The following is a 26569-nucleotide window of genomic DNA, read 5'->3' as shown; positions in this document are numbered from 1 at the left end:
GGCATCTAGCAAACAACATAAAAGTTTGCTAAGACGTCAGAATGACTTTGGTTTACAAAACATAATGTTCAAAGGGGTCAGGGAGTGTGCAGAATTCCATTTCCTCCCTTTCAGCCCATGCTCGCAAACGAATCCACTTACCCACTACAACTAACAGAGTCCATATTAAGTAGATGCCACTGTTGAAGCATGTTGCATATTGACGAAACAAGCACATGCAGATGGGCGGTAAAATGAAAAACAAGACGTTGCTGATCTGGGGGGAGAAAATGTAAAACGAAAAGATGAATATTAAGTAAAAGGGCAAAAAGTAAAGCAGCTTGTTCCTAGTATGTCCTTTGCAAATGGAGATGAATGTGGCCATACATCTTTTTTTAACCAAAAAAAAAAAAGCACAACCAGGAAAACTCACAACTTCTTTAATAACATTTTAGGGGGCTCCTTCCTGCCTCTTTCTCTTTTTTTTTTTTTTTGGCTGTGTTGGGTCTTCGCTGCTGTGCACGGGCTTTCTCTAGTTGCCGCAAGCGGGGGCTACTCTTCTTTGCGGTGCGAGGGCTTCTCATTGTGGTGGCTTCTCCTGTTGCAGAGCACAGGCTCTAGGCGCCCAGGCTCAGTAGTTCTGGCGCACAGGCTTAGTTGCTCCACGGCATGTGCGATCTTCCCGCACCAGGGCTCGAACCCGTGTCCAGACCAAGGAAATCAAAACTAAACAAAATGCATAGCAAACTGCAGAACTTGAGGTGTAGTACAGGTAGGAACTAGCAACAACAGTAGCTAACGCACGCCTCTGTCACCATCTGGGAACAAGAGGGAATGGGAATGACACAGTCTTTAGAAAGGGGAGAAGGACAGAGTGGGAGAGAAATAAAGAGAGGACAAGACCTTTGGTCAGGGGTGCGATAGGAGCAAGGCTGCTGCCTTTGGTTAAAGTTCAAGACTGAAATCCCTCGTGGGGCTGCATCCTTCTGGAGAAGGGGGTACCTTGTTCTAGTTGGCCCATTCTGGTGGGGACCTTTTCCTCTTTCCCCCACTAGGAGCCCTCTGAGCTACTGGTGACCCTGGGCAAGAGTCTGGATAAATGGCCTCAGCTGTCCCAGGTGGTATGCAGTCTCCAGACTTGGAAATATAGCCGACTCTCATTTATTTACTAAGAAGCAGAGAATGAAGAATCAGGACAAGGGTCTACATATTATCACAGGATTTAACTTTCCTTGGAATCATTTAAAGAATCAGAGATCTTTAAAAAAAAAAAAAAATCAGAGATCTTTAAGAGTTAAAATGAGAGATCTTAAAGATCATTTGCTTTACAAGGGGATATAATTAAGGGCCCAGAAAGGCTCCCAGGCTGGCCAAAGTCAGAGAGGCAGTCACCCACAGAGCTGGGGCCAGCATCCAGCCACTCCTTCCACTGCCCCAAGCTGATGTTTTTTCGCCTCCAATCCACCCAACCACATTCTGACCTCCTTGGCTTCATGCCTCAATGGGCATCTAAAAATTCTGAATTGCATCACACACTGTGCACCTACGACCTTTATGTGATTTAAACACAGCTCTCCTTTTTGTTAAACACAGAAGTAGGAGGAATAAAAGGAGGTGACAGGGGAGAAGAGGGAGAAAAATGTAATTGTTATACTATAAGTAACTTTCTCCTTTCACGTACATGAATGCGTTCTCCGTGTAAGAAAAAGAACACATTACAAAACTAAAGTCTTCCTTTCTATCCTCCTCCCTGGAGATATCCCCTCTTCTCAGATTCACAATCTTCAATTTCTTTGCATTTATGTAAATACATATATATATCATATATTACAACATTATCATTCTGCAACTTCCTCTCATCATTCGACAACATGCCTTGCAAACTTTTTCATCTTAGCTCACAGAGCTTTATCACACTTGCTGTAAGTGCTGCAGACAGAAGCAGTTTATTGAGCCATTCCCCAGTGGGAGGCGCACTAATTTGCAGCCTCACCTACAATGCCAGGGAATAAATATAACACAGCTTTTTACCCCAGTACAGTCATCCCTCGGTATCTGTGGGGGATCGGCTCCAGGACCCCCTCAGATACCAAACTCACCTGGATGCTCAGGTCTCTTTATATAAAATGGCATAATATTTGCATATAACATACACACATCCTCCTGTATACTTTAAATCATCTCTAGATTATGTATAATACTTAATACAGTGTAAATGCTATGTAAATAGTTGTAAATACAGAGACTTCCCTGGCGGTCCAGTGGTTAAGACTTCGCCCTTCCAGTGCAGGGGGGGCGAGTGTGATCCCTGGTCAGGGAACTAAGATCCTGCATGCCGTGTGGTACGGCCAAAATTTTTTTTTTCAATTAAAAAAAAAAAAAAAAGACATCAATCTATGAAAAGGAAAAGACCAAATTAGAGGGAGACGCTCCCCTAGACAAAAAGAGGAAGGAACTCCTAAAGAAATACGGAAAAGCAAACAAGTCGTTGGTAAAAGATTCATTTGTTGAAAGACAGATTCAATGGCTCCATGTCTACTGAGAAATGAAACTTCCCCTCAAAGTTGTGTGGCTCACTAAAGTTGAATAGTTCAGCTAGGGGGTATTTTTTAAAGCCTATTGTTGGACTATCCTTTGGAGAATTGGTTTGTTCAATGCCTGCAGAACAGATTTTTTTTTTTTCATTAAAAGGAAACCACAATTTTAAAATTTATTATTTCCTTAGAAAGTTCCTCATTCTATGAATTCCTACCAGCCATTTGTACCAAAATAATCTCAGGAACACACTGCAATCTCATCCTGACGCGTGTGATTGTGCACTTTCCCAGACAGGGGGTAAATACTGACAAAGCAACAGGCTGTAAGTTTTTCTCAACAGCAAGTTCGTGAACAGCTAGGGGCATTACCCTGTGAGTAGACTACGTATCTTAATCGTATGCAGATTCCTAACTGTCCATTCCATTGCTCCCTTTCTGCCTCTGGAATGGCCAACTGTCCTGGTATGCCTGGCACTGAGGAGGGTTTCCAGGACACGGGACTTTCAGTTTTAAAACTGGGCAAGTCCCAGACAAACCAGGACAAGTTGGTCACCCGACTCAGAAGCCTTCCTGCAAAATCCCCTACCCCACCTCCACAGCACACCAACCCCCAGCAGAGTACTAATAACACCTCAGTGACTTGTACATACCCCTCCTATGGTCCTCACCATCCAGATGACTGTTTGCAGGTCTGGTCTCTGTGATAGGCACACAGTTGCCCAGCAAATGGGTGGGTGGATGGATGGAGGGAGAGACTGATAGATTGATGGATAACTCTGCCCTACAGATAGTGGGATGTGGGCTTTGGCATATAAAGAGAACTCTACTTATCTTGACGATTGGGGGCAGAGCTGATTAGGAGAGGTGACAGATCATGGACTGATTTTAGGCATATATTTTGCTTCAAGACTTTTTTCCAGCACCAGTTGATTTCCTTCTGTCCCCCTGAGTCCCCAAGAGAATTCCCAAAGGCCAAGCTCGGTGATTAAAAGGCATACCCCCCTTTTCTCCAAAGCTGCTAGGTCTGGAGTCTTTCTCTTTAGTGTGACTGAGCCTTAAAACTTAAAACATAGGCTTCCCTGGTGGCGCAGTGGTTGAGAGTCCGCCTGCCGAAGCAGGGAACACGGGTTCGTGCCCCGGTCCGGGAGGATCCCACATGCCGCGGAGCAGCTGGGCCCGTGAGCCATGGCCGCTGAGCCTGCGCGTCCGGAGCCTGTGCTCCACAACGGGAGGGGCCCCAGCGGTGAGAGGCCCGCGTACCGCTAAAAAAAAAACAAAAACAAAACAACAACAAAAGAAACCTTAAAACATAAAAAGGAACTCAATTCAATGAAACTTGTATTTACTTTTTTTTTTGCGGTACGCGGGCCTCTCACCGCTGTGGCCCCTCCCGTTGTGGAGCACAGGCTCCGGACGCGCAGGCTCAGCGGCCATGGCTCACGGGCCCAGCCGCTCCGCGGCATGTGGGATCTTCCCGGACCGGGGCACGAACCCGTGTTCCCTGCTTCGGCAGGCGGACTCTCAACCACTGCGCCACCAGGGAAGCCCTAAAACTTGTATTTACAGGAAACAGTACAAAATGTGCAAAAGCAAAAGACTGTGTAAGGGCATGATGTGTTCTTGGAAGAGATATTTGGGCTTGGCTGACGCAAAGGACAACGACAAAATTTGAGGCAATGGAGATTTGCGGGGACCAAAAGCAAACATGTACTCCCAAACATGGCCAGTGGGAACACAGATCAGAGTACTCTCTCTGGTGGACCATTAAGCAACAATTAAAAGCCTTTGAAGTAAATACTCCCCTCCACACAGCCAATTTCCCATCTAGAATTAGTACTTGGAGAAGTACATCCAGATGCCTATTTGAGGATATTCATTGCATCACTGTTCAGAAACCAAAATGAAAACAATAAACAGAAACTTCCTTAAATGTCCACCAATAATGAATTGACTGGTTTAATAAATTATGGTCAATCCATTAAATGAAATACTGTATAGACATTGTGAAGAGGAAGATAATTCTATATGATCCAATATGGGATTATCTCCAAGACAAATTAAGGGAAAAAACCAAGGTGCAGAAGAGTTTCTGTAGCATGATCTCAATTGGGTTGTGGTGTGTATATACACGTTGCACACATATCTTTTATGTCTACACAAATACACGTGTTTTTTGCATGCTTATAAAATGTCTGAAAAGATACGGAAGGGTATTTTTCATTTTATAACTTGCCTACTCTGATTTTTTTTTTTTTACCATGATCATGTTGTTACTTTTATAATAAACAACAATTTCAAAAAACTACTTTAAGGGACTTCCCTGGTGGTCCAGTGGTTAAGACTGTACTTCCATTGCAGGGGGCCCAGGTTCAGTCCCTGGTTGGGGAACCAAAATCCGGCATGCCACATGACACGGCCAAAAAAAAAAAAACAAACTACTTTAAACAAAACTTTTTTTCCCCATATCAAACACCATGATTAGCCTAGAGATCAAATGGTCCCAATGCAGGAGTTTTAAGTTAAAGAATGACTGAACAAGAAACACCTGTATCATGCTAAATAAATAAATCTAAAGTAGCTACAACGGCATGTGCATCTTCAAGAGCAGTATTTTAGTAGGATCCAAGTTAGAACATCCAAGTTCTGACTCTAGTTCTGCCATGTTCTTGACCTTAGCAAGTTGCAAAATCTATCTAGACCCCAGTTTCCCCCTTTACAAAACGGATGTAATAAATAGCACCCACTGCTGAGGGTGACTGTACAGTACCCAGCAGAGCTTCAACACATAGCGAACAACTAGTGGTAGCCAGGAGTAACTAAAGTTGCAGTAGTGATGTGCTACTGCCAAGCTCCATTAAGAAGGTTCCAGATCCCCCTCCCAGTCTTCTCCTGATTTTACATCTTTATTCCTTCAAATTTTTTCTCTAAATGAGTAATGATTATTATTTTCTTGTAAAGTGGATAATTAGGCCTGCTGCCTCGCTATGAGGATTTAATGAGATGTCTGTTACCAAGTAAGAGCTCGATGTCTTCCTTAATACAGGCGTAAGATAAGCATGGGTTTGTCCTGTGATGAGGAACAGAAGGTAACTAGGATGTGAAAAGAAGAGGAGGAAGCGTTTTTTTGGTAAACTCTTTGGATCGACACTCTACGAAGTTTGATGGCCAACTACTTCTCTGAGACCCTCAATCTCTCCACTTGGCTAAAGCAAATTCTGCGGTTTACAAGTATTCCGAAGAATTAGGTTTGCCAGGCAGACCAGCAGAGCTAATCAGCCACAGACACTGCAACTGAAGATCAACAGCTCATTTCTAAAAAAGACTTTGGCACTCACTAAGAAACAGCTCCAATGGGACTAGATTAAAAGTTAAGACAAAATAAGGTCTTCCCCTCATCCAGCACTCTGGGGCTTTTCAAGGCAGACCCAGAGCAGCTATACACTAACATTTTTGGCCAAATAACCAGGCCTGACTCTGCTGGCCTCAGACTCCACAGATAATTACCTTGCTGGGTGTATGAGAACCTGTCCCCAAGCTGTCATTTCTTCATTTACTCTGGTGAAATCCTTAGTAGTACTCTCCACTTACAAGTGGAGAAACTGAGTCACTGCCGTTGAAAGCACCCAGCCCTGCTCCAGTTCATCCTCTGAAGGCACCTGTCCACACCTGATAGCATGCTCTGAAACAGGTTGTACAATAGGTGAAGGGTGGCCACCTCCACTGACTGCACCTGTCACAGCGTCTAGGGGCAGCAGAGGGCCAGGTTTCCTTAAGGAATTAATCCGGTCATAAAAAAAGGAGGAACGTTTGCTGGGAGGGCAGCAGTGGATTTCAGCAAAGAGGGGAGGGAGAGTGCAGGCTCTGGATTGTGGCCCCAGCCATGCCAGAAATGTACGCAGAGCAGCTCCCCTCTGGAGAGCTCAGTTTTCTCATCAATGAATAAGAGAGGGACTAGCTCATGGGAGATCCTTCCAGGCAAGAAGTATTTGACTCACGCCAAGGACATTCTCTCCAGCAAATCTAAGGGGAAAATCCCAAAGAACAATCTCAAATTCACAGCGACTTTTAAACCGGGAGTTCCTGTCTTCCATGTTAGGGCAGTGAAATGAAAAGCCACAGAAATGACCATGCAAAGTCTCACATTTTGGTACCAGAATCCTGAGGCATGGGCATAGCAAAAAGAAGAGGTATTTCCTTCCCAACTGCAGGCTTTCTCTCCCACAAAGACTAAAAGCACACAGGATTCTGCAGTGGGGAAGTTTCGTCTTGCCCACATCTAGAGACCTAGGCAAGTCCATAAAACACGCACACGATCCCTCCCACATTTCCCTTTCACTTCCCAGGTTTAATAACTGAAGAATGCACAGGCCTGCGGGAGCTGAACTTAGGGCTGGTGTGAAACTCTGTACTAAAGGCAAGGAAATAAGAACTCGAAGCAATTAACTTAATTCTGGCCCAAAGGAACTCGACCTATTATTGGTGTACGCTTGGGGCGGGGCCAACCTTCGGAGTGGGCCCCGCCCCAGAGACCTGCCGGTAGGTCTCCCCGTTTCCCCGGACTCCTAGAGCAGGTGCTCAGGGCAAAAACGCACAATGCGACCCAAGTGCGTCACGCCACAGAGATCCTAAGGGACGAAGGGAGTAGTCCTGGCGGGTTCACTGCCCCCAATGACCCAAACTGGAAGTATGGGCTGACATGGAGCACTGACTCCGGGACAGGTGAGGACCAAACAAGACAATAGAGCCATCAGAAAGAAATGACTTAGAGGAGGATGAGCCCAGATGTCGGCGATAGGGACAGGAGAGGAGGACAGATGGAGAACTGGAAGGCGCGCAGGGGAGGGGGCGTGGGTCGACTCTGGCCCTGGAGCGAAAATGCCCCAGATGCACGCACAGACCCAGGTCCAGGCTCCAGGCGCCGCGGCGCTTGGGGACAGCCCCCTCCCGCGAGCCCGGCTGCCATCCCCACTCCCGCACTCCGCACCGTGTTGTAGAACTCGGCGATGGCAGGCACGATGGTGTAGTTGTCCTCGCACCAGTCCACCTCCGAGCTGCCAGCCCGCAGCTGGTCCCACCAGTGCGGGGAGCTCATGGCCGCTCTGGGGCATTGGAGAAGCTGCTCCCGCAGCCGAGAAGAGGCCAGAGCTGCTGCTGGAAACCAACTGCGGTGGTGGCCCCAGCGGCGTCGGCTTTATGCACCACGGGGCAGCCGCCGGATGTGGCGCCTCCTGGGCCGGCCTCTCGCGGCTCCGCTCTACAGCGTAGGACGTGACTGGCACGCAAACCCCTCCCTCGGCTCCGCCCCGTGGGGGAGCCCGCGGGACCTTGAGCTCCGGCCTCGCCCACCCCGGAGGCGGGATGCGCGGGGGAGGGGAGAGTGGGGTTGGGGAGGGGACCTGTCTCCTCCTCCCCCACCCCTGGACGCGTCTGTCGCCAGCAGGTGGCAAAGGCCTCGACGGGCCTGCCCACGCCCACCTTGCGGCTCAGACTTGCAGGCGGCTCAGACTTGCAGGCGCCCCCTACCCCAGTTGCGCAAAGAGCGCCAGAGCCCGCCCTGGCAAAAATGTGAAAACCCAGAAATTAAGAAACCCAGGAGGACCCGGCCCCTACGAAATCGTGGCAGTCTTTGCTCGGACTTGCCTGCATGTCGGCGAATATGTCCGAGTGCACGTGGCACGCCTGCACTCACGGCCGAGAAAAGCCCTCAGTCCCTCCGGCTTGCTTGGTGCGGTGGGCTAAGGCAGGAAGACCTTGGAGTCAGTCTGCAGTGGAGCCGAGGACTCTCCCATACAGCCTCTGCCACCCGCACCTGGGTAGAGCGCTTCTGCAGTTTTGAATAACTTCCTGCCCGCGGTCCCGTGGACTCCAGTGTTAGAAGGTAGTCTTCGTTTACACATAGGGTCAAACTTCAGCTATCCCAGTCCCCAAAAGATGCAGTGTGGCTGGTATGACACCTCCAGAACATCCCAGGTACAAGAGATGATGACAGGTATGTTGCACTTACTATGTGCCAGGCGCTGTTTGAAGAGCTTCCGAGTGTGTCACTCATTTAGTGCTCCCAGAGGGGATCCTGCGAAGTGGGTTCTATCAGCAATGTCATTCCAGCTAGTAAGTGTCAGCGCTAGAAATCAAATTCAGGATGATCTCAGATGTGCTCATCACTGCTTTGCTTTTGCTGCTGTAACTATTCTGTAGTTTCTAAACCAAAGCTAATCTGGTTCCAGCGATTCCTGAAGAAAGAGAAAACTGTCATTTTGGTTTTGGTCATAGCTCTGGTCCTTCTTCCTTGGGCAGTTCTAGGATTCCAGGTCAAGATGGCGGTGGCAGAATAGGCCCTGGTCAGGTGACTGTCAGTAGGATCTCTTTGCTCCAGCCGTCATGGTACCCGGAAGGCCAGAACCTCCCCAGAGGCTGACCTCTCTCTGGCTTGACAGTCCCCTTGGACCCTGGCTGGTGTTCCAATGCCTTATGCCCCCAGTGTCCTTCTTCCACAGGTACCTGCACAGACACTCACTTGTCTTTCCAGCTCTCCATCACTGGCAGAAACTGCAAGGCCCACTCCTCTCCTAGTCTCCAGGAAATCCAGCTTTCTCCACCCAGAGCCAGACCACACTCCTCCTTTGAACTTTGTCCCAACTCCTATCGTGTCCTCTTCCTAAACAGCCAGTTCCACTGTGTCCTGAAATTCAGGACCCAGTCACCTTCTCTTAAGGTCAGAATTACCCAGATCTGCAGGATACCCAGCGTGAGCTGGCCGCTGAAGTGGGAGGAAGAAAACATTTCCCACAGACACAAAAGAAAAGTACATCAGTTAATTTCTCAGTGTCTCACAGTGCTACACCAACTGCCCAACAATAGTTCTCCATGTTAAGGTTTTACTCCTTCTAATATTTTAGGTGGAAATGTGTTCATATTCATTAATTCTGATGGTGTAAAACACACCATCATTTCATATGCCAGTGGCTCTCAGAGTGTGAGATCCCTTTCAGGTCAAAGCTCATTTCCTATTAACACTATGACATTATCTACCAGGGAAGCCCCAATGCTGGCACAATCTTGATCTTACCTGAAGGCATCGACAGAAGGTTTTCAGACAACAGGCAGCATGTTTCTTTTCCAGATGGTCTTTATACAACTTGCTGACGGAAACATGGAGATTACAGTTGCCAAGTCTTCCCACCAGGAATAACCACTGAGTTTGTGTGTGTTCAGGCAGTGACAAAACATCTCAGTTGTCACCTGATCAACCATGACTATAAAATGCCATTCATTGTAAGATGAACCTGAAATTCAGAAATGTTACAATGCAGAACAGTGTGAGTTTTAACATCAATGAAATTTGGAATTTGCTGGATATTATTCATTCTTCTCTCCAAGTCCTGCTAAGAGAATGCTAGGGAGTTTTCCTCCTACACGGGAACTCTTATTGTCGGTGACAGTTCTGTTTCAGAATCAAAGCTGACCCCTTGGATTCTGTCTAATTAAAACTGAACAGAGAGACAGTGCTTAAGCCAAAAGCCATTGGTGAGCAGCATGAAGGATGCAAGTCACATTACTCCAAATATGCCTGTGTTGATTTTCTTGGAAGCGTTTTAACAGTTTTCTGATGTTTTCATCCACTCTCTACATTGCTAACATTTTCTCAATGAATATAACCTTAGTCAATTACCTAATGATAGGTCATGATGTTAATTTTTTATATAAATTTATTTATTTAATTTATTTATTTTTGGCTGCGTCGGGTCTTCATTGCTGCGCGTGGGCTTTCTCTAGTTGTAGCAAGCAGGGGCTACTCTTCGTTGTGGTGCGCAGGCTTCTCATTGCGGTGGCTTCTCTTGTGGAGCACGGGCTCTAGGCACGCGGGCTTCAGTAGTTGTGGCGCACAGGCTCAGTAGTTGTGGCTCGCGGGCTCTAGAGCACAGGCTCAGTAGTTGTGATGCACGGACTTAGTTGCTCTGCGGCATGTGGAATCCTCCCAGACCAGGGCTCGAACCCATGTCTCCTACACTGGCAGGCGGATTCTTAACCCCTGCGTCACCAGGGGAGCCCCATGATGTTAATTTTGAAATGGACTTATATTAAGAGTATGTTGCCTTAGCAACTACCATTAATGGTTTAATACAAAATCTGATATCTGGAGTAAAAAGAGCTTGGGGAGAGTTGGGGTAAGGATGGGGGGGTGACAGCAGAGAACAAGGTGCTGCTGAGTTCTGACGATGACTTTGCTTCTGGTGCTTTTGGTCTAAAGATGGGTCAGTGATAGAGATCTAGGAGAGAGCAGTTTTGGAGAACTGCCCTTGCAGGGAAGTCAGGATGCCAGCATCTTCTATTTTTACAGAAGTTATAACTTTTTTTTTTTGGTCTAAGTAAATATCTGATAATAAATATCCAGTTCAACTGGTCCCACAAGTAGAAACCAAAAAAAAAAAAAGAAAAGCAAAAGAAAAGCAAACGCTTGTGTAAATGAAGCAAGAAGTGCATGATCAAAGATGAAATTTTCTGTTTGGCCAGAGTTTTTCATCACTGGTCATGCTTGAGGCTTATTGTTTAGGCCAGTAACTCTCAAGGTATGGTCCCCAGACTGGCAGCATCAACACCACTTAGGAACTTGTTAGAAATGCAAAATTCTAGGTCCATACCCCAGACCGATTGAATCAGAAACTCTGAGGTTGGAATCCAACAAGCTCTGGCTTAACAAGCCCTCCAGGTGATTCTGACCCACTCTCATGTATGAGAATCACCATTTTAGCCAATGTGTGGTGGAGCAAAAATTCACTCTGGGCCATACACTTTGCTTTCCTGGAAAACCAAATCCAAGCCAAGACTGCTGCTGCTACCAAGAAAAAGAAGAAGAAAAGAGGAGCCCAATGAAAGAAGTCATCCTTTTATCAGGCTCGTCACCAGGAAACTGGGGCCCGGAGTCTGGCCCCCTTCTCCAGCTAGGAGGGAAACAAAAAAAGTCACCAAGGATTTTTTTTTTTTAATAGTTTTTTTTTTTTGGTTGGTTGTTTTTCATTGTATTTATTTATTTTTGGCTGTGTTGGCTCTTCGTTTCTGTGCGAGGGCTTTCACTAGTTGCGGCGAGCGGGGCCCACTCTTCATCGCGGTACGCGGGCCTCTCGCTGTCGCGGCCTCTCTTGTTGCGGAGCACAGGCTCCAGATGAGCAGGCTCAGTAGTTGTGGCTCACGGGCCTAGTTGCTCCGCGGCATGTGGGATCTTCCCAGACCAGGGCTCGAACCCGTGTCCCCTGCATCAGCAGGCGGACTCTCAACCACTGCGCCACCAGGGAAGCCCTGGATTATTATTTATTTATTTTTTTAATCTAAGAAGTCTCCAGGCTCAGAATTATGGGGGAGGGCTGCAGGAAGCAGGACCTTGCCAGGGAAACACTAGTGCACCCACTCCAAGAAAGCAGCCACCTTTGCTGCCGTGGGTGCTCTCTGGTTGTTTACTGACAGCCGTCAGAGGCCACTTTCTGCAGTTGTCACTAGGCCTCTCTTTAGTTTTTTTTGTTTGTTTGTTTTTTTGCGGTACGCAGGCCTCTCACTGTTGTGGCCTCTCCCGTTGTGGAACACAGGCTCCGGACGCGCAGGCTCAGTGGCCATAGCTCACGGTCCTAGCCGCTCTGCGGCATGTGGGATCTTCCCGGACCGGGGCACAAACCCGTGTCCCCTGCATCAGCAGGCGGACTCTCAACCACTGCGCCACCAGGGAAGCCCTAGGCCTCTCTTTAGAAGTGCCTCTCTCCTTTCTCTAATCTGTGCTGGAAAACCACAAACAATGTTAGGACTGGGTGTATGTTGATTCTGATAGGAGGTCTGAGGCGTTGCCCATGCCTGAAGTGCATGGAAGTTGTTAACATGTGTTTTGACCTCTGCTTTTGGATAGAGAAGCTGTTCCTTTGTTCAATAACTGTAGCTTGCAACAGCGTAGCAGCAATTTGGAGCACCTGCTTTGTGCCAGGCTCTATATTAAGTGCTGGGTAACAGGAGACAAAAATATCGTTCTTGCCCTGGTTGAGCTTAGTCTAGTAGAAGCACACAAACCATTAGAATACAACACGACAATTGCTGAAACGGAGGTGCAGACACAGAACGGGGAAGCAGAGCGGTAGGGGGCCCAAGTCTGCACTGAGAGCCAAGGGGGGGCTCATCAGGGGAGACAGCCTCCAGACTGAGATGTACAAGGTGAATAGGATTTTACCAGGCAGAGCACCGAGCGGGGTGGGGGTGAATTCTTTAGAACGAATAGTATGTGCAGAAGGATGGAGGTCTGAGAAAGTGTAATAATTCAGGGAACTTCAATACTATGTTTCAGCTGGAAACGTGGCAGAAGAAGAAGCTGAATGAAACGACTAATGATGTGAAAAGAGTAGGTCTTTAGGAAGGAAACCTTGATGGCTGAAGAATAAAATAGACGTCAGAAACTACTGATAGGCTTCCCTGGTGGCGCAGTGGTTGACAGCCCACCTGCCGATGCAGGGGACACGGGTTCGTGCCCCGGTCCGGGAGGATCCCACATGCCGCGGAGTGGCTGGGCCCGTGAGCCATGGCCACTGAGCCTGCGTGTCCGGAGCCTGTGCTGCGCAACGGGAGAGGCCACAACAGTGAGAGACCCACAGTACCACAAAAACAAACAAACAAAACAAAACAAAACAAAACAAAAAAAACTACTGATAATGTTTCTCAGTAATCCAGGTGCGGGATGATATGGGCATGACTAAGATATGCATTCATTCTTTTGCATCTTTTACATAATTACTGAATATGTGATGGGCTCTAGACAGTTTTCTAGGTGCCAAGGATAACATCGTAAGCAAAGCAGATGCTGTCTCTGCCCTCACAGAACTTGCAGTCTAGGGGGAAAGTCAGAGATTAAATATTGCATAAATAACTCATCACAGTTGTGCCACATGCTGTGAAAAAGTGCAAGTCCCGTGACAACAGAGAGCAGTGGATGTGATCTTGTCTGAGGATGTCGGGGAAAAGGCTTCCCCGAGGAAGTGAATTCTAAGCTGAGAAAAGTGAAGTTTGAGGCAGGGGTAAAGGAATTGAATAAGGAATGTGACGGAGATATAAAATAGGAGTTGTGATAGATTGCACTATGGATTTGAGATACTTGATGCACTTTCCCAACCCACGGATATGGGACTTGACTTTGTCATTGGCTATGGAAAATGAAATGTGCATGGAACTGATTTGTCCACGACTGAGCAGAGGCTTTGAAACTGATTCATAGTCCTGCCATTCCTCATTTCCCTTTGCCATACCCCATATTGGGACTGCTTCTTCAGCCCGGATCCCAGAAAGAAGACACCTACAGCAGAACAGAGCTGAAGTCGACTCACGGCCAACTCGTAACTTGAGCAAAAAATATAACTTTGTGCTGTCAACCACTGAAATTGAGGGAAATTGTTTCTTGCCTCAGAATAACCTAATGAAGCCTGACAAATACAGAAGGAGAATTAATAAAACTTAACTACCGATTAGAGGCAGGACATGAAAGAGTGGGTGGAAAATACAAGAGAACTTCAAACAGTGTAGGCTGAGTGATCAGAAGATGGCTAGCTTACTAACCCAAAAGGGAAGATAAGAGGGAAAATAATGGTTTAGGCTTCAATGTGTTGAATTAAAGGGCAGGCTGAACATCTGGGAAGATATATTCTTTCAGCAACTGGAAAGGCAAATCAGGAGACCAAGGACAGGTCAGGATTAGAGAGAAAGACTTGTGGATCATGATTATAAAAGTGATACCTGAGGGCTTCCCTGGTGGCGCAGTGGTTGAGAGTCCGCCTGCCGATGCAGGGGACACAGGTTCGTGCCCCGGTCCGGGAGGATCCCACATGCCGCAGAGCGGCTGGGCCCGTGAGCCATGGCCGCTGGGCCTGTGCGTCCGGAGCCTGTGCTCTGCAACGGGAGAGGCCACAGCAGTGAGAGGCCCGCGTACCGAAAGAAAAAAAAAAAAAAAAAGTGATACCTGAGAGCTCTGGGGTAAGTGAGCTCACTGGGGCTCAGGAGGGAGAGAGTGGAGGCTGGCAGAGGGCAGATCCTTGGTCGTGCCTGCATTTTCAGAGGCCTGAGTGACAAGGAGGCACAAGTCCTGGCAGACGAGGAGCAGGCATGCTGGGTTGAGAAGTAATCAAGGATGCAACACCACCTACAAAGCAGCCTTGCCCCCCAAAATAGTGAACCTAAACCAGATCAAAACTCTAGCTCTCACTACCAATTCACAGGAGGTGAATCACCTGGAGATCTTGTTAAAAATGTTAAAAATGCAGATTCTGATTCAGTAGGTCTTGAGTGGGGTCCAAGATTCTGCATTTCTAACAAACTCCCAGGTGATGCAGATGCCGCTGGGCCATGGGCCGTAGTTTAGAAACAAGGCTTTGGGAATGGAAGCAATGACAACATGCAGATGCAGTCAATAAAATGCAGATTGAGGGAAACGCTTCATAACAACCTCGTTTCTTAAAACGGGGAGGAAACCTATAGATTTTCTATAGAGACATAACAACCAGTTTGCAATCCTTTCTTTAGATCCTAATGAGAGTATAAACAAATGTTTTTTAGAGCAATTGTGGAAATGTGAACGCTGGATTTTTTTTTTTTTTTTCTTTTCAGTACGCGGGCCTTTCACTGTTGTGGCCTCTCCCGTTGCGGAGCACAGGCTCCAGACGCGCAGGCGTAGCAACCATGTCTCACAGGCCCAGCCACTCCGTGGCATGTGGGGTCTTCCCGGACCGGGGCACGAACCCGTGTCCCCTACATCGGCAGGCAGACTCCCAACCACTGCGCCACCAGGGACGCCCTGAACACTGGATATTTGATATTGGGGAAATTATTGCTGACCGAGGAGGTGTGATAATGGTATGATTATGTTTTAAAAGGTGATTCTTCAAAAGACTACATACTTTATGATTCCATTTTTATGACATTCTGGAAAAGGTAAAACTAAGGAATAAAAATAGATCTGTGGTTGCTTGAGGATGGGAGAGGGAGTTCACTGCAAAGGGATATGTATCCTGATTGTGGTGGTCACCTGACTGAAGGAGTTTCTAAAACCTCAGAACTGTACCTTAAGAAGGAAAATTTTACCTCATGTAAATTATACCTTAATAAACAGGACCAAAACCAGAAAACAAAACAAAAACAAAAAAGGGACATTATTATTTAGAGATACATACTGAAATATTTACAGACAAAATATATCTGAGATTTGCTTTGAGATTATGGGGAAGGGTGTTGGTTTGGTGGTACAGATGGAAGAACACAGGCTTTAAATGGATTCTTATTGAACCTGAGTGGTTGAACCTGGGTGGTAGACACGTAAAACTAGTCTCTTTACTTTGTACGTGTTTAAAATTTACCATAATAAAAAGTTTGAAAAAAATTAAACCAGCAAAGGGCTTCATTAGCTGGGGTGTCTCCATAAGCACCCATGTAGCCGAGAGCACCAGAAAGGCAGCGTGGGGAGCAAGTGCTGGGGGGTTCGGCCTTTACCAGTGGGTACGCTTAAAGCAGCAGTTCCATTCAAACCTGTGGTTCTTCCCTGTCCCCTTCATTCCCAAGGGCACAGACCTAGCAAAGAGATTACCCTCACCTGAGGAAGCGAATGGCAAGTGGAGGCTTTGGTAAACAACCTATCAGCAGCCTGGGTGGGGTCCAGGTGGTGCTGTGACCACAGATTCTCTGGAACTAGGAAGCTCGAAAGGTCAGGGACTGGTCAGTGTCACACCTCACAGTCCCGAGTGCCCCTTGGGCCTAGGCTCTGTGGCTACTGAGATGTGCTGGGAGGGGGTCTCTGGCACGTCAGAGACATCACGCCTACTCACAGTGGCCTATACACTTCATGCTTCCTTCTCTCTGCCTTGTCTTCAGCCCTTCCAACACCAAGAAGCACCGTGGGGAAGTGGAAGCGGCAGGAGTCAAGGGGGAGGAGGCCAGGTTGGGGTAAAAAGTGAGTAAAGGGTGGATGAAATTTACTTGGTAGAGAGAAATGGTACCCAGTTGGGCAGGAGCTTGAAGAAGGGTTATGGGATGGTCCTCTAGTACAGGAGGGCCTTGAGCAAATTTTAACGCCCAGGTAGAGAAACAGATTGACAATGTAAAAGAAAAAAAATAAAGGGTGATTAATGAGACCAGATCCTGAAGGAGCTGCAAAGAGGTGGAATGCAATTTGTCTGGAGAGAAGGGACAGCATGCAGTAGACACGTATTGTTTTGTCCCAGAATCCCCTCCTTTTCTGGGACCTTCTGCCTCTTCACTGAGGTCTGCCCACCTCCCACATTCCGCTGCCCTCACCTCCATTCAGATGGCTACCATAGGAACAGCCGTGGCTATACACTGTGACCCGACTCCGTGGCTAGAGTTCATTGGTCCAAGAGTGGGTCTTGGCTCAAGCTGGCTAATCAGAATGCACCCATGGGAATTTGGAATCAGAATGGAGCTTTCCGGCTCCATCTGGCTGCCTGATGGAATAGAGATTTGAACTGAGGCACTATTGGTAACTTGTTCCAATGGATGGAGACGTAGGCAGAACTGGTACACAGCATAAGAGAATGATGAAGCAGTTCCAAAGAGAACTGTATAGATAAGAGACAGTCCAAATGGCAAAGAAGTCCCTGGCTCCAGCTCTGCCCAGGGATCTAGCTACATCCAAATATTCCCAAGATACCCTGGAACCTTTATAGTAAAGTTGCATTTTTGCTTAAGCTAATTTGGATAGGATTTCTGTGACTTAAAACTAAGTGTCCTAACAGAACTCTATGCTAAGAAAGAAGGGAATATGGAGTATATATACGAATGTCTGGACACATTTTGAGGGTGAGAGAAAATTGAAGCAGTTCATACTTCTGAGAAAAGTGGCAGGATGCGTTGTCTACTGAAAGAAAGAGGTCCAGGTAAGAGGTCAAGGGCTTTAAAGAAAGCAGAGAAGACTGGAGCCAATGAGAAGATCATCCCTTTTTTTTTTTTTTAACTAAATTCTCTGATCATTTTAATAGTTGGGGGCAAGACTCTAAAATGTAGTATGTTCTATAGATGGAGACAGTCATTGCCCGGAAGGTTGCAGATGACACCAAGAAGAGCCACACATCTTTAATCTTTCTCATTAGCAATGCAGCCTGGGGAACAAATGATGAGAAGTTAAGGGATGCTTGACCCTTTTAGAAATATCTGATGATTCCCAAAATGAGTGAACCTACCACAAGGGCTGGGATTTCTCTTCACGTGAAAAAGTTTCTAGTGTATTTTAGGATGAGCAGTTTGAAGAAAGCTTTGCTAGGATTTGCAGCGACAATTTTAGAGAATAATTTTGGGCATCTCCTTGCAGATATCAACTGACTACAAACAACTCATGGATTATCATCCTGGTGACCTTTCCAGCCAGTCAATTAGGAACAAGAAGTGGATCAGGCCCAGGCCGTCTCTGAGCCAAAGCTCTCCCTGCCCTCTCTGCTGCTTCTGGGGTCTGTGTGGTTTCCTACTGGATGGTGTCCTCAACTAGATTAAATCCCACTCTCAGCTTCCACCCATGGAAGAAACTGCTGGAACCTCAGTGCCAGTTTTTGTTAGAATTGCCATCTGAAGTTCTTGAGCCCAGAAGGTATGTTCTTGGTACGCCTCCCCAAGGCTGTCCCTCATCTGAATCAATCCACAACGCCTCAGCACCAAGCTCAGCCGTCGATCTCCTCCTTGTAGCAAGGTCAGTCTGGGCTGGAACCCTCACGGAAAGCCTACCCAAAGCACAACTTGGGAGAGGGGAAAGGAAGGCATGGCTGGGAGTGAGAGTGACACGAGTAAAGTTAGAGGGACATGGGTGATGACAGGTGATGATGTGGTGTCAGGGATGATGAAGACAACTAACAAACACTCATTGAGAGTCTACCGTGCACCCAGAAAAGTTTAACTTTTTTCATGTATCAGTTCATTTATCCTCAACAAGAACTCTGTGAGGAAGGTATTACCTCAGATGGGCAAACTAAGGAACCGAGAGAGTAAATAAGTTGTCCAAGGTCACATAGTTATTAAAGAATGAAAATACATAGGACAGGGACTTCCCTGGTGGTCCAGTGGGTAAGACTTCATGCTCCCAGTGCAGGGGGCCTGGGTTCTATCCCTGGTTGGGGAACTAGTTGTACATGCCACAACTAAGAGTCTGCATGTCACAACTAATAGATCCTCCATGCCAAAACGAAGACCCCGCACACCCAAAATAAATACAATAAATATTTTTTAAAAAGAATGAAAATGCATGGGACAAAAAGAAGATTGCCCCATAGAGTGAATTGATCTGATAAAAAAACAAGATTTATTCTTGCATTTTTCCTGTCATCCCCTTTCCTTCCTGCCACCACCAAATATTTAATAAACATATGCCAGAGCTTGTTTTCCACAGCACTGCAAAAACAGCCCTTAGTCCCTGACCCAAGGGGTGAGAAATCCATTGTAATTCTTGCTCCTGGGTATAGTTACAGAAATATTGGCAAGGAGTTTTCCTAGCTTCATTTCTTTGATTTAACTTCCTTTCTCAAACACAGCATGGCATGTTTTAAAATTAGTCTCTTCCTATGAGTAGAAATTGCCCTTGAAATTTAGTTATTTTCTGTCTAAATGATCTTTTTTTCCTGTTTTCTTGACTGGAGCCAAATATGAGACAGCTTCCTGAAAGGCACAAGCTCATTTCCTCCCTTTACTACTTCTCTTCCTTCCTGTGTTTATATCTCCCTTTGGAAAGTATCTCCTTCCCCAAACACACTTGCAAAACTCACTTGCTCAGTGAGTTCGGGGAAATTTTACCTTTACTGATTGCTTCCAGGATTACTTTAACTCAGTGTTATTGAATACAAATTCTATTCTGTTTAGTCAGCCTCCTCATGGTTGAGAGACTACCTTTGGGCCCTGTTAGGAGTTGGATGGTGTCCCTCACAAAGTCTTATGTAGAAGTCCTAACCGCCAGTATTTCAGAATATAACTGTATTTTGAAGATTAGGTCTTTAAAGAGGTAATTCAGTTAAAATGAGGTTATTAGGAAGGACCCTAATTCAATATGACTGGCGTCCTTAGGAGAAGAGGAGATTAGGACCCAGACACACACAGAGGAAAGGCCATGTGAAGACACAGAAAAAAGATGGCCGTCTATAAGCCAAGGAGAGGCCTCAGAAGAAACCAGTCCTGCTGACACCTTGGTCTCAGTCTTCTAGCTCCATCCAGAATTGTGAAAAAATAAATTTCTGCTGTTTAGCCACCCAGTTTGTGGGATTTTGTTATGGCAGCCCTAGCAAATGAATATGGGCTCCATCTCAAAACCACCTTTTTCACTTTCAAACACTCAGCCTCCAAACCTGTATGCCTAACAGCCTGTTGGATATCTCTACTTGTATATCCCATAGACGATTAACACTCAGTGTTAACACCATTTTCTCCCACCCCTCAGCCCCAGACAGTCACCATTCTCATCCTATTTCTGTGAGTTCAGCTCTCTCCTTTTTTTCTTTTTTAGATTTCACATATAAGTGAGGTCATGTAGTAATTGTCTTTCTCTGTCTGATTTATTTCACTTAGCATAATGCCTTCAGGATCCATCCCTGTTGTTGTAAATGGCAGAAATTCCTTCTTTTTATGGATGAATAATATTCCATTATAGATAGATACATTTTCTTGCCTTTTTTTCCCCCCTTTGGCCGCGCCGCACGGCTTGCAGGATCTTAATTCCCTGACCAAGAATTGAACCCACGCTCTCAGCAGTGAAAGCGCCAAGTCCTAACTACTGGACTGGCAGGGAATTCCCAATAGATACATTTTCTTTATCCATTCATCTCTCAATGGACACTTAGGCTGTTTTCCTTTCTTGCCTATTGTAAATAATGCTGCAATGTACGTGTGGGCGCAGATATCTCTTCAAGGTCCTGTCAGTTCCCAGGGATGATGAGATTACTTTCAGAATTGCAGTCTTGCTGGGTTAGAGCCAGTTATGTGATGTTGCTGGGTCTCTAGGGGGGTCCGTGGCTGGCGGGCGTGTTATTAGGGGCTGGGGCAGGCATGGATCCTGTCTGGTCACCGGTGGTAAGGGACTGCCTCCAGTACCTTGTTCAATATGGTGGTGCTGGGAGAAGGGTCTGCTTCAGATTCCGCAGCTGGGTCCTCAGACAGCAGCCTATCACCAGGTGTTTGGAGGTAGTTCCCACCTGGTAATTGGATGAAATCCTGGGTGGACCTGGTAATTGGATGAATCCCTGGGTGGGCGGGACTGGCTCTGGATTGTGGCTGAGAAGGGCTGAAACCGAGGCCCAGGGCTATTTCAGGTTTCACTGAGGTCTGCAGACCTGGCTGGGGAGGCATGGATTGGTAGGTCTCCCGCCAGGGCCCTGGGTGGGCTGGACTGCTCCACGGCCGTGGCCACAGGGGCTGGAACAAAGTATAGGGCCATTTCATGATCTCTGGGGCATAGAGCGTCTGCTGCTCTGTCCTTCTGTCAGCAGGACTGTTCGCTGACTGTGGCTAAGACGGACTGGAGCCCAGTTCAAAGTTATTTCGAAATCTACACTTTGACCGAGTTTGACAGGCTTACTTGCAAGGGCTCTCAGATCACAACCGAGAGTGGCTAGAGCCAGTTCACCAGCCACTTCAGGATGCATAACCAAGACTGAGGTCTGTATGCCTACTGTCCAATGCATGGGTGGGCATGACTCCTTCTGGGTCCCATAGCATATGGTGCTGGTGACAGAACCAAAGCCAAATGGGGTGGTAGCTGAGTCCTCAGATGTGGAGCTGTTTCGGGTCTGTGACGGGTGAAGTCAGCACCCTGGGTTCAGGCCTCCCTTCTCAAAATATCTCTCCTGGTCTTGGACTGCACCAAGATTTCACAATCTACCTGGGTCCCAAAGCTGCCACAAAGGCACTTTTTTCCCTGCTGGATGCTGAATTATTGTTGTTGGTAGGAGGGGTGTGAGCAAGAAAGTATTATTCAGCCATCTTGCTGATGTTAATACTTTGAATATTCCTTTTATAAACTTTTTTTTTTGTGGTACGTGGGCCTCTCACTGTTGTGGCCTTTCCCGTTGCGGAGCACAGGCTCCGGATGCTCAGGCTCAGCGGCCATGGCTCACGGGCCCAGCCGCTCCGCGGCATGTGGGATCCTCCCAGACCGGGGCACAAACCCGCGTCCCCTGCATCGGCAGGCGGACTCTCAACCACTGCGCCACCAGGGAAGCCCCAGTTTTGATTACTGTAGCTTTGTTATATTTTGAAATCAGTGAGCATGATGCCTCCAGCTTTGTTCTTCTTTCTCATGATTGTTTTGACTATTCAGAGTCTTTTATGTTTCCACACAAATTTTAGAATTATTTGTTTTAGTTCTGTGAAAAATGACTTTGGTGTGGTTTTTTGTTTGTTTGTTTGTTTTTAATTTGGCCACACTGTGCAGCTTGCAAGATCTTAGTTCCCCAACCAGAGATTGAACCCGGGCCCTGGCAGTGAAAGTGCCGAGTCCTAACCACTGGACTGCCAGGGAACTCCCTGACTGCTATTTTGATAGGGATTGCATTGAATCTGTAGATTGCCTTGGGTAGTATGAATTGATTGATTCTTTCTAATGTATTTTTTATTTCCGTTATTGTATTCTTCAGCTCTGCTTGGTTCTTCTTTATGTATTTTTACTCTGTCAAACTTCTCACTGTGTTCATCCAGTCTTCTCCCAAGTTCACTGAGAATCTTTATGGTCATTACCTTGAACTGTTTATCAAGTAGATTGCTTACCTCTACTTTGTTTAGTTCTTCTTCTGGAGTTTTGTCTTGTTCCTTTGTTTGGGCATGCTGGTAGGTGGGGCTGGCCAACAGCCTGATTGGCTACTAGACCCTACCTCATGCAGTGGCTGCTGGTCCACTGGTGGGTCACAGTTGTGGCTAGCTACATGGCCCAGGAGGCCCAGGGGCTGGTACGCATCTGCTGGTGGGTGGGGCCAGGCCCTGGCACTAATAGGCTTGAGGGAACACTAAAGGACAGATTTGTGACAATTGGTAAAATTTTATGGGCTGTGTAGTAGAATGTATTGCCTAAATAATAAGTTTTACATGTGATAATGGTATTGAGGCTATGTGGCAGAATATCCTTCTTCTTAGGAGATACATCCTTAAGTATTCAGAAGAGAAATACCATGGTGTTTGTAATTTAATTTCAAATGGCTCAGAAAAAAATAGTATATGTGTGCATATACATATAATAAATAAATGTGTGTGTATATATACATTTATATATATATGTATTATATATTATCCAAAACAACAAAATACCTAGGAATAAAATTAATCAAGGAGGTAAAAGACTTGCATACTGAAAACTGCAAAACAGTGCTGAAATAAATTAAAGAAAACCTAAGTAAATGGAAAGACATATAATGTTCATGAGTTGAAAGAGTTTAATGAGTTTAATTTTGTAAAAATGGCAATACTCCCCAAATTGATCTATGGATTAAATGCAATCCCTATCAAAATTCCAAGAGCATATTTTGCATAAACGAGCATAAGATTCATGCGGAATTACAAGGGATTCCCAAAGAACTAAAACAATCTTGAAAAAGTCAAGGACCCCACCTCCTGATTTTGAAACTTACTACAAATCAAAACAGTGTGGTATTGGCATAAGGATAGATACATAAATCAATGGAATAGATTTGAGAGGCCAGAAGTAAACTCATACATCTATTGCCAGTTGATTTTCAACAAGGGTGCCAAGATCATTAAATGAGGGAAAGGATAGCCTCTTCAACAAATGGTGGTGGGACAACTGGATGTCTACATGCAAAAGAATGGAGTTGTACTGCCAACCTTACACCATATTAACAAAATAACTCAAAATGGATCAATGACCTAAATACAAGAACTCAAACCATAAAATTATTGGACAAAAATATAGGGATTTTGGATTTGGCAATGGATTTGTCTCAGATATGACAATGAAAGCATGATCAACAAAAGAAAAATTAGATAAATTGGACTTCATCAAAGTTCAAAACTATTATACATCAGTGAACATTCTCAAGAAAAGTGGAAAGATATGTACATAATGGGAGAAACTATTTGGACATTATATATCTAATAAGGGTATAGCATTCAGAATATATAAAGAACTCTTACAATTCAATAACAAAACAAGCCAATTCAAATACAGGAAAAGAGCCTTTGTGCACTGTTGGTGGGATTATGAAATGGTGCAACTTCTATGGAAAACAGTATGAAGTTTCCTCAAAAAATTAAAAATAGAACTACCATATGATCCAGCAATCTCACTTCTGGGTATATATCCAAAAGAACTGAAAGCAGGGTCTTGAAGAGATATATGCATGCCTATGTTAATACCAGCAGTATTCATAATAGCTAAGAGGTGGAAGCAATCCAAATGTTCATCAACAGATGAATGGATAAATAAAATGTGGTATGTAAATACAATGGAATATTATTCAATCTTAAAAAGGATGGAAATCTTGTCACATGCTACCACATGGATGAAGCTTGAGGACATGGTTAAGTGAAATGAGCCAGTCACAACAAGGCAAGTACTGCGTGATTCCAATTGTATGAAATATCTAAAGTAGTCAAATTCATAGAAACAGAAAGAAAAATGGTGGTTACCAGGGATGGGAGAGGGCGAAAAAGAGTTGTTTAATGAGTATAGAGTTCCCATTTTGCAAGATGAAATAGCTCTGGAGATGTTTCACAACAACGTGAATATACTTAACACTACTGAACTGTATACTTAAAAATGGTTAAGATGGTAAATTTTATGTCTTTGAAAAAATGCATTAGAAAAGAAAAAAAAAAGTCTGAGGAATTTTCCTGGATTTTACTCTTTGCCTCATATTAACTCACTACCACTACTTCAATAAAAATAGAGCTAAAATAAAAAACAAAAAACAGGCAAAGGACTTAAGTAGACATATCTCCAAAGAAAATATATAAATGGCCCAACACATGAAAAGATGCTCAACATCATCAGTCATTAGCGAAATGCAAATCACACCCCCTAGGATGAATATAATTTAAAAAGAGAGAAAATAACAAAATAACAAGTGCATACATTTCTGGGGGGAATGTAAAATGGTTCAGCTGCTCTGAACATCGTTTGGCAGTTCCCCTGGGAAACACAGAATTACCATGTGACCCAGCAATCCTGCTCCTATATACCCCAAAGGACTAAAAATAGGTACTCAAACATACCAGCACTATTCACAATAGTCAAAAGTTGGAAACAGCCCAAATGTCCATCAGTGGATGAACGGATAAACAAATTGTGATTTACACATACAGTGTGATAGCGTTCAGTCGTAAAAAGGAATAAAACACTGATACATGCTACAACGTGGATGAACGTCAAAAATATTAGAAGGCAGACACAAAGGTCACATAGTGTATATTTCCATTTATATGAAATATATAGAGTAAGTAAATCCATGGAGACAGTACACAGATTGTGGCTGCCAGTAGCTGGTGGAAGGGGGGCGGAATGGGGAGCAATTGCTTAATGGATGCAAGGTTTCCTTTTGGGGTGATGAAAATATCTTGGCACTAGATAGAGGTGGTGATTGCACAACATTGCGAATGTGCTAAATGCCACTGAATTGTTCACGTAAAAATGAATAATTTTATGTTGTGTCAATTTCACCTTAACAAAAATTACATACACAGGATTTAAATGCATCATTTCACCAACCTTTTTACACTAACATCAGATGATCGAACAGGACTTAGCAGAATATTTCAGCTTTGAATGTGAAGCAGGCCTAAACTCAAAACTTTGTGATACTGAAATGGAAGATGGGATGTAATAATCTTGGAAAGTAAAAATTATTTTTGTTTATTTTAAGCAGGAGTTTTTTTCTTGAAGAAAAAATATGGAGTAAATATGTAATAGATAATAAATATTTCTTCCTTCAGGGTACTGATTCAGGGTACTGTGGGCTTCAAAGTTAGATCACCTGGGTTCTCATTCTCATTCTCCCAGGAATGTTCTGGAGGACTATCAGATACACTGTATCTTTCCTGCATCTTTCTATTCTAATAAGAGTTGAATCATTGCTGATTCAAGATTTACTATAATACACTCATTCCTTCTCCCTCTGCTGGCTGGCTCCGTACTACTACACTGATAGACTAACACATAGCAGAGCTGGGGTTATGATCATGTAACAGATATTTACTGAGCCTTACTTATTAAGTACCATACACTTTGCTGCGTCCTGAGTATTCCACAGTGAAGTTAAGACATGAGCCCTGGCCTAATTTACCATCTAGTAGGGGAGGCAGACCATAAGCAAACCATTTATGTATCATGAGTAAACAGTACTATAAAGGGAAATAGTGCTACACTAGAGGAGAGGAATACAATTTCTCGTTGTGTGTTCAGGAAAGGCTTCTCTTAGGAAGGACATGCAATCTGAAAAGACTGGCATGGCATTAACGAATGGCGATAGGTGAGCTTTGGACTGTGGAAAGTTTATAAAGCCAGGTTAAGAAGTGTGGAGAGTATTTGACTATAGTGGGAAATAAATGGTGCATTTCCAGAAAGGGAGTGATAGAATTTTGCGTTTTAAAAAGATCGCAGGGGCAAGACAGAAAGCAGGGAGACTATTTAGGAGGTACCAGGACTTGGAGTAATTATGGTTTTTGGCTTGGGTGACAGGGTGGCTGAGTGTATCATTCTGTGGTAGAACGATGACTGCAGCGGTTAGAGGACAAGCGGATGATCGAGTATTTAAGGAAAAAACAAACCACAGCTTTCAAGGCGTCTTGTTCTGAACAGCCGGAACCAGGGAAGGGCACGCTCCTAAAGTGGAAATGTTCGGACGGAGGCTGAGGTACAAGACAGCCCAGGAGAGCCGGACTCCGATCCCGCTCTCCCTCTTTGGTGTTATCAGAAGCAGTGGCCGGGGCCGAGCGAGGATGCTCTCTGACCCAGAACGACGGCGGAAAGAACAAAGGGTGGACAGACTAATCTTCGGAACTAGACCTGGGCTGCCTCACTAACACCGCCCACCGCTGATTAGCCCCACCCCCGGAAG

At 45.4% G+C, this 26569-nt stretch overlaps 1 protein-coding gene and 1 long non-coding RNA gene across 3 annotated transcripts in view; both read right to left on the bottom strand.

The window, feature by feature from the left end:
* Positions 1-7705, bottom strand: part of ACER2 (alkaline ceramidase 2) — a 93451-nt gene extending 85746 nt beyond the window's left edge. For both annotated transcript variants that reach the window (XR_003432680.1, XM_027105944.1), the window contains exons 1-2: positions 7501-7705; positions 142-256 (exon numbers count right to left, since the gene is read on the bottom strand). Coding sequence is in view for 1 of the 2 variants with exons in the window: in XM_027105944.1 (XP_026961745.1) it covers positions 142-256; positions 7501-7608 (223 nt within the window). In the remaining variant the exon portion in view is untranslated. The remainder of the gene's footprint in view (positions 1-141; positions 257-7500) is intronic.
* A 406-nt stretch (positions 7706-8111) lies between these two features.
* On the bottom strand, positions 8112-26557 carry LOC113620162 (uncharacterized). Its single transcript, XR_003432679.1, has 3 exons — positions 26280-26557; positions 9583-9799; positions 8112-8746 (listed from the first exon to the last, which is right to left on the bottom strand). It is a non-coding gene; the product is annotated as an uncharacterized LOC113620162 (long non-coding RNA).
* Between the last annotated feature and the right edge of the window lie 12 nt (positions 26558-26569).

The sequence above is a fragment of the Aethalodelphis obliquidens genome, unplaced genomic scaffold (genome assembly GCF_003676395.1).
Source record: "Aethalodelphis obliquidens isolate GAN/ISIS:26980383/991018 unplaced genomic scaffold, ASM367639v1 scaffold7, whole genome shotgun sequence".
Lineage (NCBI taxonomy): Eukaryota > Metazoa > Chordata > Mammalia > Artiodactyla > Delphinidae > Aethalodelphis > Aethalodelphis obliquidens.
This window is presented reverse-complemented; position numbering and strand designations above follow the sequence as displayed.